Here is a 13,957-nt window from a genome sequence, read left to right as displayed (position 1 = left end):
TTGTCTTGAGGCTTCTTCATTTTTCGTCTTATGATTTTGAGCAAGGTCTTCAGGGATTTTCAACTTTGGTTTCTTCAAATCTATACTGGCATCATTTTACTTGCTCTCATAGAATTGTTATAATTATCAAATTGCAAATGCATACAAAGGACTTTAAGTTGTAAAAGACTATGCAAATAGAAATGTGCTTAGTATTATAACTAAAACAATAGATTATCATTTATATGTTGAAGCCTGGGTTTGTCCCACAAATGATGCCATTTCTAAATGTCTCATAAGGACAGTAGATTTTCTAGTGCGGAGTGTTTATTTAATAATAGCAATAATGATGATGATGATGATGGTAATTATGATGGTGCAAAAGAAGGAAGAGGAGGAGAAGGAAGGAAAGAGGAAGAAGGAGAAAAGGAGAGGGAGGTGGAGGAGGAGGAGGAAGCTACAAATTACTGATTATCTTATTCATATCCTGTGTAACTGAAGATATAAATCATTCACTTTATTATTTATTTATTTATTTATTTATTTATTTATTTTTGAGAGAGAGTGCATGCAAGTGGGGGAGAGGAGCAAAGGGGGAGAGAGAGATGGAATTTTAAGCAGGCTCCACTCTCAGTGCAGAGTCCAGTATGGGGCTCAATCCCATGACTCTGGTATCATGACAGGAGTCAAAATCAGGAGTGGGACACTCAACTGACTGGGCCCCCGGGCACGTCTAAATCATTCATTTTATTTGTTTTAATGATTATTTACTTATTTTGAGGGAGAGAGAGAGAATGCATGCATGAGCAGGGGAGGGGGAGAGAGAGGGGTCAGGGGGAGAGAGAATCCCAAGCAGGCTCCATGCTGTCAGCACAGAGCCCAATGTGAGGCTCAAATTCATGAATCATGAGTCAGATGCTTAACTGACTGAACCACCCAGGCACCACTAAATCATTCACTTTAAAGCCTAATTTGTTCTCGTGAAAGATTTTCTCTGTCATATTTGGCTTTAGAAAGTGTGAGAGTAGGAAAATGTATGTGTTTTTTGTATGTAGTCATCTGAATTCGTTCCTGAAAGAAATATCCATTCATTTACTTAGCTCAGTTAAGCAAATCTTTATGAGGATAAAAATCAGTATTTGTTATGGTTTTATGTATGTTTAATTAACATTTACTAGAAATTATGAAGTTTGAACATAGACTTTTTTTCTCAAATACACACACATACAGTTTTACATATTGCATATAAAGAGAGTTCCCAGAAATCTGAACAGAGGGATGTAGGCAGGTGGGGTTATACTCGACCACAGTTTTCTTCGATTTGGATTGTGAATGAATCATATCAATGATAATGATTATGCAGCTGCTGCTGTCACCACAACTATCTCTTCTACTAACTAATGTTTGTTAAGAATTTAATATGGCCATGCACTTTTCTAAGAGATTTACACAAATGCACTATCTCAGTCTTCACAACAGCCCTGTGGGGTTTACTGATGAGGAAATGAAGGCTGAAAAGAGTTAACTAGTTAAGCAGCGGAGAGAGGATTGAAATCCAGGCAATCTGAATCTGGAGCCAATGTTCTAAACATGGCCTCCCAAGTAACGGTGATATTTGTGTAGGTTTGAAGGAAGAAGTCATTTAAGACTGCTTCTTTTGGAAAGTTGCTGAATTGTAAGACATTTTAAAGCACATGTTTAAATTACATGGCTTTAAATTCCATACTTTACAAGCAAGGATGAAATGACTATTTATAGAGTGTTTATTGAGCAGCAAATATGCGTGTTGAATCCTTCAGGTGCCTATTCTCAGTTTGCATGATTTCTGGATGTTTACTAAACAGGATACGGAACGCAACTTAAGTAATGAAGAGGAGAGGATTATCTACTGTGGAATTTCCCTGTGTGTGTGTGTGTGTGTAGCCAAGAGAAAAGGAAGAAAAGGACTAGGGAAGGACAGAAAGGGGAAAGTAGCAGTTTGCCTGAAAACCTAAGCATAGACCAAGTAACACATTAAGAACATAACCTCTAGACTGACTATAGGTAAAGGATAAAGTAAGAAAAATTTAAGAACAAAAATTATTAACTGAAATATTTTACTGCATTAATTTATACAAATAAATGCTTGCTAAATCAAAAGCCATAGAGCTTCGCTCTTAACTTTTTTTTTATTTTTTAAGTTTATTTATTTATTTTGAGAGAGAGAAAGCACACAAGCTGGGGCGGGGCAGAGAGAAGGAAAGAGCCCCAATGTGGGGCTCGAACTCACACACTGTGAGATCATGACCTGAGCTGAGATCAAGAGTCAGATGCTTAATCGACTGTGCCACCCAAGCACCCCTAGCTTTGCTGTTAATTTTAACGTTCAGTTGCCCAAAGATTTTTTCAATGGATTTGGGAATCTACACAATGGTGTTTTTTTTTTCTTTTTCCTTAGGCACTGAAAATGAAGATGCTAAAAGGGAATATCAAAATGATAACCAAGCAAGTTGGGTCCATCGTATGTTAATGGCTTTGGTGAGTGATTCAACTTTATTCAATACCAGAGAAGGACGTGCTGGGAAGGTACACAACTTCATGTTGGGCTTGAATCTCAATACATCCTATCCAATATCTCCTCTGAAAGACTTTACCACACAGGAATCGTTGGATGAAGATGAATTGGATACAGCTGTTGCAGGTAAGCACACAACACAAAATCCATGTGTTTGTTTCTCCTAATTCAGGAGATCTGTATTCCTTTCTAGGGAGAAGAAGCCTTTTGATCATATTCAATATTTATTCACATATACTCAATTACAGCTACATCCATGTAATGTGTGAAGGGCTTCAGATTACTGTTTTTTAGAAGAAGAACATCGATTAGACAAGAAAGGGCATAGTTATTTCAGCATAGAAAAATTTCATTGATACATTGAGGAGGTATCTTAGATCCTCTCTGTAGTGGACAAGGTTCACTCAGAAAACAGGAAACCCTCTCCCTTGTTTAATTGAGAGGGGTTTAAAGTAGGGAAGTAGGTGTTTACAAAATTGCTCCAAGGCTTGGAAGAGCAAGCTCCAGACTGAGCTTCTAGAAATGATTCCAAAAACACTTTAGAATCACCCCCAACAAACGCCCACACAACTGTGCTTGGCAGTAGAAATGGCAGAAATGTAGCCTCTGTCTCATTTCCTCCTTTGAATCTCATGTGGGTTTTTCTCCTTGGCAAAGGACAGGTCTGAGCAGAACCAGTGCTGGAAGGGATTCTGGTAAATGGGGTTCTTAGTTGGCCATCTGCTGCCACACAGTAATGCATGCAACCCAAGTGCGTGAAATAGAGTTGAGTTCACCAGTCTCAGTGACCATCAGGCTACTGAGTGTGTCCCTCCAGTTCTCAGAAAGGTTAGGTAGCTTTCTTAAGGCCAGCTGGTCAGAACCCACTCAGTGGGCCAAATTCCAAAGAATAATTCCCTTTATTCTTCAGTTCATTTCATGTTTCAAATTAAAAGTTAAATTTGCCTTGGTGACTAATCAATTCATAATAATCTTTCTTATAATGATTCTGTCATCTTAAATCTTTCTACTACATCACACCATCATTTTTTCTGTTAACTGCCCAAATGTCATTTCCCAGTCATTTCTGCCTAAGGGCATCAAGAGGAAGCTTTAGAAACTTAAGTGGAATTTTTCCAAAAACCTTTCTTCTACTCTTTGGTTAAGCATCATGCCTATAAAATATTTGTGAAAATTAGGGCATGACTTTAGGTTTGGTGGTGTTTCTCATAGTGCTGTTTCCATTTGTTGCTTGAGCTTAAGGGAAATTGCAAAAGCAGAAGTTGCCCTTGTTTAAACAAGAGGAGTAGAAACTCACTATACTTTGCATTATGTTTACGGCATCCAAGTCTAGGATGTGAGGTATGGTATGATTATATACCTGTAATCCAAACCCTTTCATATGTTAGCAATGATAAAAGTCTATTTGTGATAAAATCAATATCCCATTTGAAAATTCATCCAAAATTAAAAAAAAAAACACGACCATTTATCAGTGACATTACTTGTCTTGTGGCACATGATTATACTTACTGCCGTTATAATCCCCATTCTCAAAGATCATTTAGAATTAGGAAGAATCTTTAGTTATATTCCACTATGGAAAAGGGAGATCAAGAAAATCGTTCTCATTTTCCAAAATTTATCAGCTGAGCTAGAATGGGGTCACAGACCTCAGCATTGCTCAAAAGCTCTTCCTTTCTGCTACACTCCATGTCTCTGTTAGTCATTGTTTTGCTGATGTAAAATGGAAGTTTCCTTTCTGTATACTATATTACATCTGTTTTATGTTATTACTTTGATTCATTTACCCAGCATAGCTCTGTGGTTTGCACAGCATGAATTCTTCACACTGCATTTTAACAACTTCCTGGTAGTTTTGCAATATTTTATGTAGATTCAGAGGCATTAGGGTTGCTAGATCAAATACAGCAGGCCTAGTTAAATTTGAAATTCAAATTATATATTATACATATAATATATATATTGTATATATTATATATATAATACACACACACACACACACACACACACACACACCTATGTAAATATGGCCCCTGCAACACACACACACACACACACACACACACACACACACACACACACCTATGTAAATATGGCCCCTGCAACATTTGGGACATACTTGTCCTAAAAAATTATTTGTTGAAAATTATTTGTTGAATTTGAAATTCAAATTTAACAGCATCTTGTATTTTTAGTAGATAAATTTGGTAACCTTAGGAAATGCACGGCTTTTGTTATTTTCACCTTCTTTCAAATTGTTCTTCATTTTCATCTTCTTTCTTTCCTTTGTTCATGCATTTACACAGTATTTGCAGAGCACTTGCAATGTGTTTAGTTCTAGAGACCCAGTGCTCAGCAAGACAAATGTAATTCTCACCCTCATAAAAATTAAAATCATTTTTTGACCTTTCCTTAAAGTTTTGATTCATAGGAGGGATTTGTATACTCTAGTTAAGAATAATAGAAAAGTAGAGTAAAACTAAAACCCAGAAACCCTGATTCTGGTGGAACTGTGGGACACAGTCCTCACTTCTCTCCATAGTGCTTGGAGAACAGAGTTGTACGTCACCTTATCTGACTCCTTTCTTTATTGGGTGCTCTTTGGAGGAAGTCTCATGATTGGTTCTCATAAAGTAAAATGAGGAAGCAGAAAAATAAATCGTCTCCAAATATGGTATTACATTGACTAACCATTCTTTTGTTGGCCTGTTTTGGAATGTTTTAACCGAAAATTGTTTTAAATTAATGATCTTTGGAAGGAACTTTAAATTTATTTCTTTGTGTTGTATCTCATAAAAACTCTATTTCACTCACTTTATATTTATCCAGTTGAGAAAATGTATACGGCCTATTGATTTTAGTCAAGAAGCCAGTCGGGTCAGTGATGAGCTCGTTCGTTCAAATCTATAATTCACAGATTAACGTTGCTAAAAACTGACTGCAGTTTAGACTGGATTTGCTAAATTGATTAGTGCTTTTTCAGACAGCTCCTTACTAAGGTAGACCCTGTTTATCTCCTGATTATTTCCAAGCTTTAGACTAACTATGTCTGTGGAGCTTAAAGTTAAAAGATGTATCATAATCATCAACTATAATCATCTTGGTTCATAAAGTCTTCATTAAAAGTTCTATTTATTATACACTTTAAAATACCATATCTTAATTAAAACATTCACTAAGTTTATTTCTTTTATTTTTGTACCCCGCCCCATACAAAAAAAAAAACACAGATTTTAGGAAAACCTTACATTTTGGTTTACCTATGATGATTTTGTTTTTACAGATTAAAATTTGAGTATCTTCAAATGAAAACAATCTCTTAACCTAAAATGAGAAAAAAAAAATAGTGCAGTTTTTGTGCCTATTACCTCACCTTGCAGACAATCTTTTGAAAATAGGACAAGGTGGATTCCTCTCATTTGTTTACTTCAGAATCATTGTATACCTTTAGAACCTAATTTTGGAGAAGCTGCCCATTAATTACATAACTTCTTTCCTGTTTACTTTTGTGTTTATGTTATTCACTGTGACACATACCATCTGGAATAAAAAATCGAGGCATGAGTTAATTTAGGCCAGAGTTCAATACACAAACAGCCAAACATTTTGGTACATCATAAATTGAATCTGTGTGATGTGTTTATAAAATGACCGTTGCAGATACCTGCAGATACAGTATCTGCGATACAGCTGAACTGCTTTAAGGAGGTGGTACGTAATTATAGAACCCAGCATGTTTCCATACCTATCAAAAAACCTGATTAACTCACTTACAGGTTTAGAAACCATGTGGGCTTTAAACTATGGGAGGATATTCCTCCGTAGTGGTATTCATCAAACTCTCTATGACATTCTAGTGGATGTCATACAATAAATCGGGTTCAAATTCAAATAAATTTGGGAAAACTAATAGCTCCATCCCCCTTTTCACAATGCAGTGGGATACTCTAATGAATTTAAGCAGACTGGCTTACTTAATGTGCCTCAAGTATAGAACTTGAAAAGCAGACTGGCTTACATTTGAATCCTGGGTGCGCCGTTTATTAGCTGGACAGTCTTGGGCCCTTACTTAGCATAAGTCTCAGTTAACAATGGTAGAAAAGTGGAACCAAACTAAAAACCGACATCTCTGATCCTGACGGAACCGTAGGGCAGTGAGGTTGCAGCAATCCTCACAGTTTATTCCTTATAAAATAGAAATAATAGCTTACTTATAAAATAGAAGTAATAGTGATATCTATCTTAGAGACTTACTGTGAGGATTAAATAGCATTTCATTAAAAAGAGCCCAAGGCAAACACAATAACTGGCTATTACTTTAAGCTGTTGAAATCATATTTCTCAAGCCCATTTGATCATGGAACTCTTATTTTGTGTAAAGAACATCTGTTAATATCTTGCAAAACTGTGTTGTTTGCAACACAAGTAGGAAACACTACTTCCTGTCAGTTTATTTGGAAGGGTGGAAATACAGTGTTTAGTTATGTGCCACAGCTGGGAATTGGTGCACATAATGATTTGTCTCTCAGGTGTTATCTTGGATATAAAAGAGGAAGAGGGACACTACCAGTTTTATGATGAGAGGGAGCAAACCAAACGGAATATGAGAGAAATGGTCTGTTTTTGTAATCTTTTAGCTAAGATCTTAAAAAGCACTATTTATGAAGCCAAAGAAAGATATTTGTGATATCATTTTACTTTATCATATTAGGGGAAAATCACTGCAGTGTAAAAAATAATACTGCCACTAATATGTTTTTAAAACTTTTGTGTTTACCTGTGATGAAATACACATATTAATGTGGTTTTAATGATTGACAGATGCATGTGTAGGTAGCCTCTCTATATTGTAATTATTGCTTTTTAAGTTACCCATTGTATTTACTTTTTTTTAATTGTATATGTTTTTTTTATTTTAGAGAGAGAAAGTGCGAGCAGGGGAGAGGGAGAGAGTGAGAGAGAGAGAGAGGCGGGGGGTGGGGGGAATCTCAAGCAAGCTCCACACTCAGTGCAGAGCCCAACGTGGGGCTCCATCCCATGACCCTGGGATCATGACCTGAACCAAAATCAAGAGGCAGATGCTCAACCCACTGAGCCACCCAGGCACCCCTTAAGTCATCCATTTTAAACCCTTTCAATTTTATGGCCATGCCGCTTACTGAAGTAACAACATGACCCTATGCAGAAGGCTTAGACCCTGTGGGCCTGTCTTAGAATCCAGACTGTCACTGTGTGAAACTGGACCCCTTGGGTTTTAGTTTCCTTATCTTTAAAATGACACTCATAACACCTTTTTTGGTAAGAGTATTATGGGGATGATAAATATCATATATGAAATTTCTAATACATTATAGACCCTCAAAATAAATGAAGCTGTTTTTAGGAGAAATAAAAGTACCCAAATAATGAATTTCAGCTCTTATTAAAATATTTAAAAACTAATATAAGGAAAGACCCACAAACATTCACATAAAACATTCACATATTTAATTTTTAAACAAGAATTTCAGAGGAATAAATATTAAAATCACATTTGATAATATATGTATTTTTCAGTGTTATAATTCTTAGGTTCCAGTTTCTGTGATGGATAGAAATTTAGAATCTTGGCTGGTAGAAACATACCTTGTCACTACAATCCATACATACTTGATAAGAAAAGAGAATTAACCTAAAGATAATTATTTAAAGAATAATTTCTTTTGTCTCTCCTTGCTGGCCTATTTATTCACCTTAGACATAGCAAGACTTTTTCTTTTTTTTAACTTGGCCCACATTTTCATTTAGTTATATGACCTTATTCTTGTCTAAACCACTCCCCCCATAGCCTTTTTTTTTTTAAGCATATTTGGTTTTTTGTTTGTTTGTTTGTTTGTTTGTTTGTTTGTTTAAGGTCATTCATTCACACGCTCTCTCATTCAACAGTTCTGGGCGGTACAAATCACCTTGCTGTAAACTCTGTTCTGCTTCGTTCATAAACACACTAATATATGTTTGTAGCATTCACTTGTTATTCAGTATTTTAGGGATGAGAAATTTTAATAAATATGAGAGAAGAAAACACATGACTCTGTGTTAACTGTAGAAACTTAGAAGGATAATAATATTTTCTTAAGTAACTAAACCAAAGTCTAATTTAGAACTGTTTTCGATTCACACGGAATAAACATCAAGGCTAATTGTCTCATCGGTGCTTTTCAGCTTTTAATGATGATGAGGATTGTGAATTTAATGGGACAGTAAGAAGTTAAAGATTTGCCTAACTTTTGGATCTCTTGCTCTTACAAAACAACAATAAAATTCACTATATAGTCAGTATCATTCTTACTTAGAACTATATGGAGGAAACTAACATTCAATGGGTTCCCATCATGTGCTGAACATTTTCCTGAATAATAGGTATTAACTACATTTTCAGGTGATTCTATAAACACAGGTTGGTCTGACCCTCTAGTTTTGATTGTTGCCTCTGTGAAAAGGCTTGCCAAGTGGAATTTCAGTGCTTCCTCAGAGATCATAATCACTCTGTTCTTTCTTGAGCATAATCACTCTGTTCTTCTTAACAGTCAGCGTGTGAAGACAAGGGAACAGAACAAAACAATTACAGGTTATTTCATTCAGCTCAGATCACTTCGGTTCTGATCACATTCCTTTTTCCTGGGAAGAGAATGTGGAGCACCACACACAAATGTGAAGAGTAGCATGTTACCATTTTATTCATAAAACAAATGATTTCTAGACCCTGCTACCTTTCAGATCCTCTGTCACCTCATTTCACTCCCTTCTGATACTGTAGCCACACCAGGCTTCTTGTCTGCAAACATACCAAGTCAGATTCTGCCTTAGGGACATTGCTCTGGCTCTTTCCTCTCCCTAGAAAAAAAATATCCCTCCAAATCGTCAGCTGGTCAGTTCTGGTCTTCTTCTCAAAGAGGTCTCTCTCATTTATCCACCTGAAGTTACTCCCTATTATATTACCCTCTATCATTTTCTACATTGCATTTATCACTACCCGAACTATTTATCAGTCACGTGCTCTGTTAGAACAGAGTTTGCATCTTGTTCAGCACCTGAAATACAGCCCAAATATTAGCAGACAGTACACGTTTGCTGAATGTATTGGCTGGATTATTTCCTTGGACGCCCATCAGGGAGATGCAGTGCGGGATCCATTCACTCTACCTGCCCCCCTTCTGTACTGTAGAGATGGATGTATTTCATCCTTCATTTATAGATGTCGTCTACCTCACATGTCTGTTATGACTTAAAAACCAGATAATGTATGAGGAAATGTTTTTAAGCCAGCAAAGACCTAGGTAATGTGAGGTAAAGCTGTTAAAGGGGTACATAGCTTAGAATTAATGCCAGGACCTGAGCTAAGTACTTTCCATGCATTGTCTCACTTCATCTTCACAGCACCTTTATTTGATTCTTTTACCTGATGGTACAGATGCGGAAACTAGGAGTTAAAGACAATAATTAATTGGCAGCTGCTAAAGCTGGACTCCTGCCCAGCTCTGTTTGTCTCCAAAGCCTGAGGACCTAACCATATAAAACTTTATTCACAAACTTACCTTAAAAATATTTTGGGGGCACCTGGGGGGGCTTAGTCAGTTGAGCATCAACTCTTGGTTTCAGCTCAGGTCATGATCTCATGGTTCGTGAGCTCGAGCCCCAAATTGGGCTCTGCATTGACAGATCAGGGTCTGCTTGGGATCCTCTCACTCCCTCTCTCTCTACCCCGCCCTCATGCACTCTCTCTTTTTCCCCTCTCTCAAAATAAATACTATTTTTAAAATGCATTTTTTTATGTTCTAAATAATGTGAAATGGCCATTTAATTTATTCTTTTCTTTCTTCCCTTTTTAAAGATCCTGATGAATTTGAGCAAATATATGAGCCTCTGGATGTCAAAAGTAAAAAGATTCATGTAGTGGACAGTGGCCTCACATTTAACCTGCCATACCCCTTGATCCTGAGACCTCAGAGAGGAGTCGATCTCATTATCTCCTTTGACTTTTCTGCACGACCAAGTGACTCTAGTCCTCCATTCAAGGTAAGGAGAGTTTATACAACATTCCATTATCTAGGATGTTCATTTGCATGCCTTGTAGATATTTTAGTCCTCTTCACTCCAATTTCTTATCCCTTTAGCCTATTTTCTACATTATGATGAGTAATATTTTAAAAACACAGATGTGATTTAATCACTTCCATTCTTTAAGAAATTTGTAAAATTTAAAAATTTTTTAAAGAAATTTGTAAATGATTTCCCATGACCCACATTAAAGTTCACAGTCTTCAACAGAACAAGAATGATGCAATGTATCTGACGTTCAAGGAAATGAGGCTGAAAGTTGGATGTTAGCAAGTAAAAGATAATTAAAACCATGCCAGGGGAATATATACTCTCAAGAAGAGGACATAAAATAGTATCTTGAAAATTTAACAACAACTATCAGGGAAAAATAATGAAAATTAAGGAATTGGGGAACAGGAAAACTATGTGTGTATGTGAACAGGTGGGTTGTTAATAGAAGAGATTTGAGTGTATTTAAATGCTGATGCCTGGGAGTCATTAATGAAGATGTTATTGGAGAGTGGAGAGATGACATATATGATAGAGTCAGAGTCACAGTCCTGGAAACTTACAGGGGTGAGGAGTACAAAGCAGATTTAAAAAAATACAGTTGGAAAGTAGTATAGAAGTGTCCATATTGGGGCAAGAGGGTAGGATTTTTCACTGTTAGGCATGGAGAGGGGAAGATAGGAGAGTACTTATCTGATGACTTCTCACTCTTGTAGGAATTAGAAGTCAATGTTATCTTTTGAGAGTGAAAGGGTAGAGGTGGGGGAACCAGGGTCATGTGGAGAATAAAAGTCTGCCTCTGAAGAAATGAGAAAAAGTTCAGAACAGGCAACATAGATTGCTCAGCAACACTGTGATATTACCCAAGCGAGATCATGAATATTATTCCCTCCACCTGGAACACGTCAAACTTTCTTTAGATGCATCTCAAATGTTATCTTTCTTGACCTCCACAGACCTAGTTTCAGTACAAAGGACTTAGTATATTCTTCTAATATGGCAATTTTCATGGTGTATTGTCTGTATTTGTTTACATATATATCTCTTTCACTGTCTGAACTCCTTGGGAACTAGAACACTATTTTGAATGTATGTTTTGTTTTAATCATTTGGTTCTAATTGTATTATTAGTGCCAGCCAAAGTGTTAAGTAGGTCATTTTTTCGTTGGTGAATGAAGGAAATGTTATAACAGATATGGAGTTATTATCCCCATTTCATAGATTAAGAAATGGAAATTCATAGAAAGTAAGTGAAATAGTCCATGATCTCCCAACCAGGAAGAGTCAATGATAACCTGAGTCCTCTGGTGTCTGCTTTCCTTTCTGTTATACTATGACTAAACTGCTCTCAAGACTAATAGTGGCTGTCATAATAGCTCCTTAATATATATAAAGCCTCATATTTTAAAAATACTTTCACATTTAATTTTTTTAGAGGCAGTTAGTGGTATTCTGACAAGGAAACAAGTATTGGTGAGATAAGCAATTTCATCATATCCTCACATTAAATAAGATAATGGGTAAACAGAACATAGTCCAGGACCTGGGTAGGAAAGTGCTAGTTAAGAAGTGGTCAAGCTGAAGGTGCCTGGTGGTTAATCATCCAATTCTTGATTTCGGCTCAGGTCATGATCTCACAGTTCATAAGATTGAGCCCGCATGGAACTCTGCACTGACAGCATGGAGCCTGCTTGGGATTCTCTCTCTCCTCTCTTTCTCTGCCCCTTCTTCACTTGTGGCCTCTCTATATCTCTCTTTCTCTCTCAAAATAAAATAAAATAAAATAAAATAAAATAAAATAAAATGGACAATGAGTAAACAGAACATAGCTCAGGACATGGCTAGGAAAGTGCTAGTTAAGAAGTGGTCAAGCTGGGGGCTCCTGGGTGGCTCCATCAGTTAAGCATCCAACTCTTGATTTCCACTCAGGTCATGATCTCATGGTTTGTGAGATCAAGCCTCACACTGGGCTCTGAACTAACAGTGCGGAGCCTGCTTGGGATTCTCTCTCTCCCCCTCTCTCCTTGCCCCTCGCCCACTCATGCTCTCTGTCTCTCTCAAAATAAATAAATAAAACTTTTTTTTAAATGCCTTTAAAAAAAAAGAAGAAGAAGCCGTTAAGCTGGACCAGCTTCCAAGGCTCCAGAATGACAATCTAACGCTCTTTCTCCTTCACTAGCTGCCTCCTCCGTATACATTGTAGATGTACATTTTTCTGTGCTGTGTGCTGTGTGCAGCAATTAATGATAAACCATGGTTCTTGATTTCCATAACATTTTAGCTTTCTTGGGGGAAAGGCTTTATATGCGAGAGTCATTTGGAAGAAAATTAAGAAACTTACTGTTAAAGAGTTATTTTGATTTATATGAGCATGGGTGTTATGGGAGATCCGTGTAAGAATAGATTGGTATGTCCTGGGGTAGATGAGCAGGGAAATAAATAGACCAGGATGAAAATGGCACAGAGATGGCAATGAGCACATCTGAGGAAGTGGAGTGATCTGATTCGAAGTGATAGATATTAAGCTCCCATTAGGAAGGCTTTAGGGGAGACTCTAAAATTGGATGATAGGAAATAGAGAATCAGTGAAGGCTTTGCAGCCAGCAAACAGCCTCATGAAATTGGAATCTTAGGATGATTAATCTGACGGTGGAAAGTAGGACGAATTGAAGAAAGAGCAAAAGATTAAAATTAAGAGGGATTTAATGTAATCCAAGCCTAGGATAATGAAGTACTGTACAGGGCAGGTGACTGAGAAAGCCAAGAGGAAGATCTGATGACCCACGAGCAGCTATGGGGGAGTGAATTTCAATGGATGACTGTAAGAGGATAGCTTGGAAACTAGTTCTGGACATGGAAGAAACTGTATTATTCATTTCACCAGGGGGGCTGGAAAATGTCAAAGCCATAATTTTATATATGAATCACAGCCCTGCCACCTCATGAGTTAATATGGGGAAGAAGGTTTGCACCTTCTTTGGTTATCACTTTGTACCTCTAAAAAGAACTTGTACTTTGTTGTAGTTTTTAAATGTACTTTGACTCATTGTTTCTAATTAAGAAGAATGTATACTTATTATTTAAAAATTTGGATATTTGGAATATATATTAAGTGCTTCTTGTACACAGACAACAGCTGCTGATATTTTGCAATTTTCTTCACGCGCGTGTGTGTGTGTGTGTGTCTGTGTGTGAACACCAGGATAATATAGTCTTGCATTTTGCTTCTTTCTACCTAAAATTATAATGTGAGCATTTTCCCATGCCATTAAATAATTTTTAATGTTTATTTATTTATTTTGAGAGAGAGAGAGGCAGAGAGAGAAGGAGAGA

General features: G+C 36.8%; 1 protein-coding gene across 3 annotated transcripts in view; it reads left to right on the top strand.

Annotated features, from left to right (window-relative positions):
- PLA2G4A (phospholipase A2 group IVA) overlaps window positions 1-13,957 on the top strand; it is a 166,758-nt gene that overhangs the window by 133,186 nt on the left and 19,615 nt on the right. For all 3 annotated transcript variants that reach the window (XM_043569009.1, XM_043569010.1, XM_043569011.1), the window contains 2 exons: window positions 2,417-2,659; window positions 10,407-10,591. In XM_043569009.1, the coding sequence (XP_043424944.1) occupies window positions 2,417-2,659; window positions 10,407-10,591 (428 nt within the window). The remainder of the gene's footprint in view (window positions 1-2,416; window positions 2,660-10,406; window positions 10,592-13,957) is intronic.

The sequence above is a fragment of the Prionailurus bengalensis genome, chromosome E4 (assembly GCF_016509475.1).
Source record: "Prionailurus bengalensis isolate Pbe53 chromosome E4, Fcat_Pben_1.1_paternal_pri, whole genome shotgun sequence".
Taxonomy (NCBI): Eukaryota; Metazoa; Chordata; class Mammalia; order Carnivora; family Felidae; genus Prionailurus; species Prionailurus bengalensis.
This window is presented reverse-complemented; position numbering and strand designations above follow the sequence as displayed.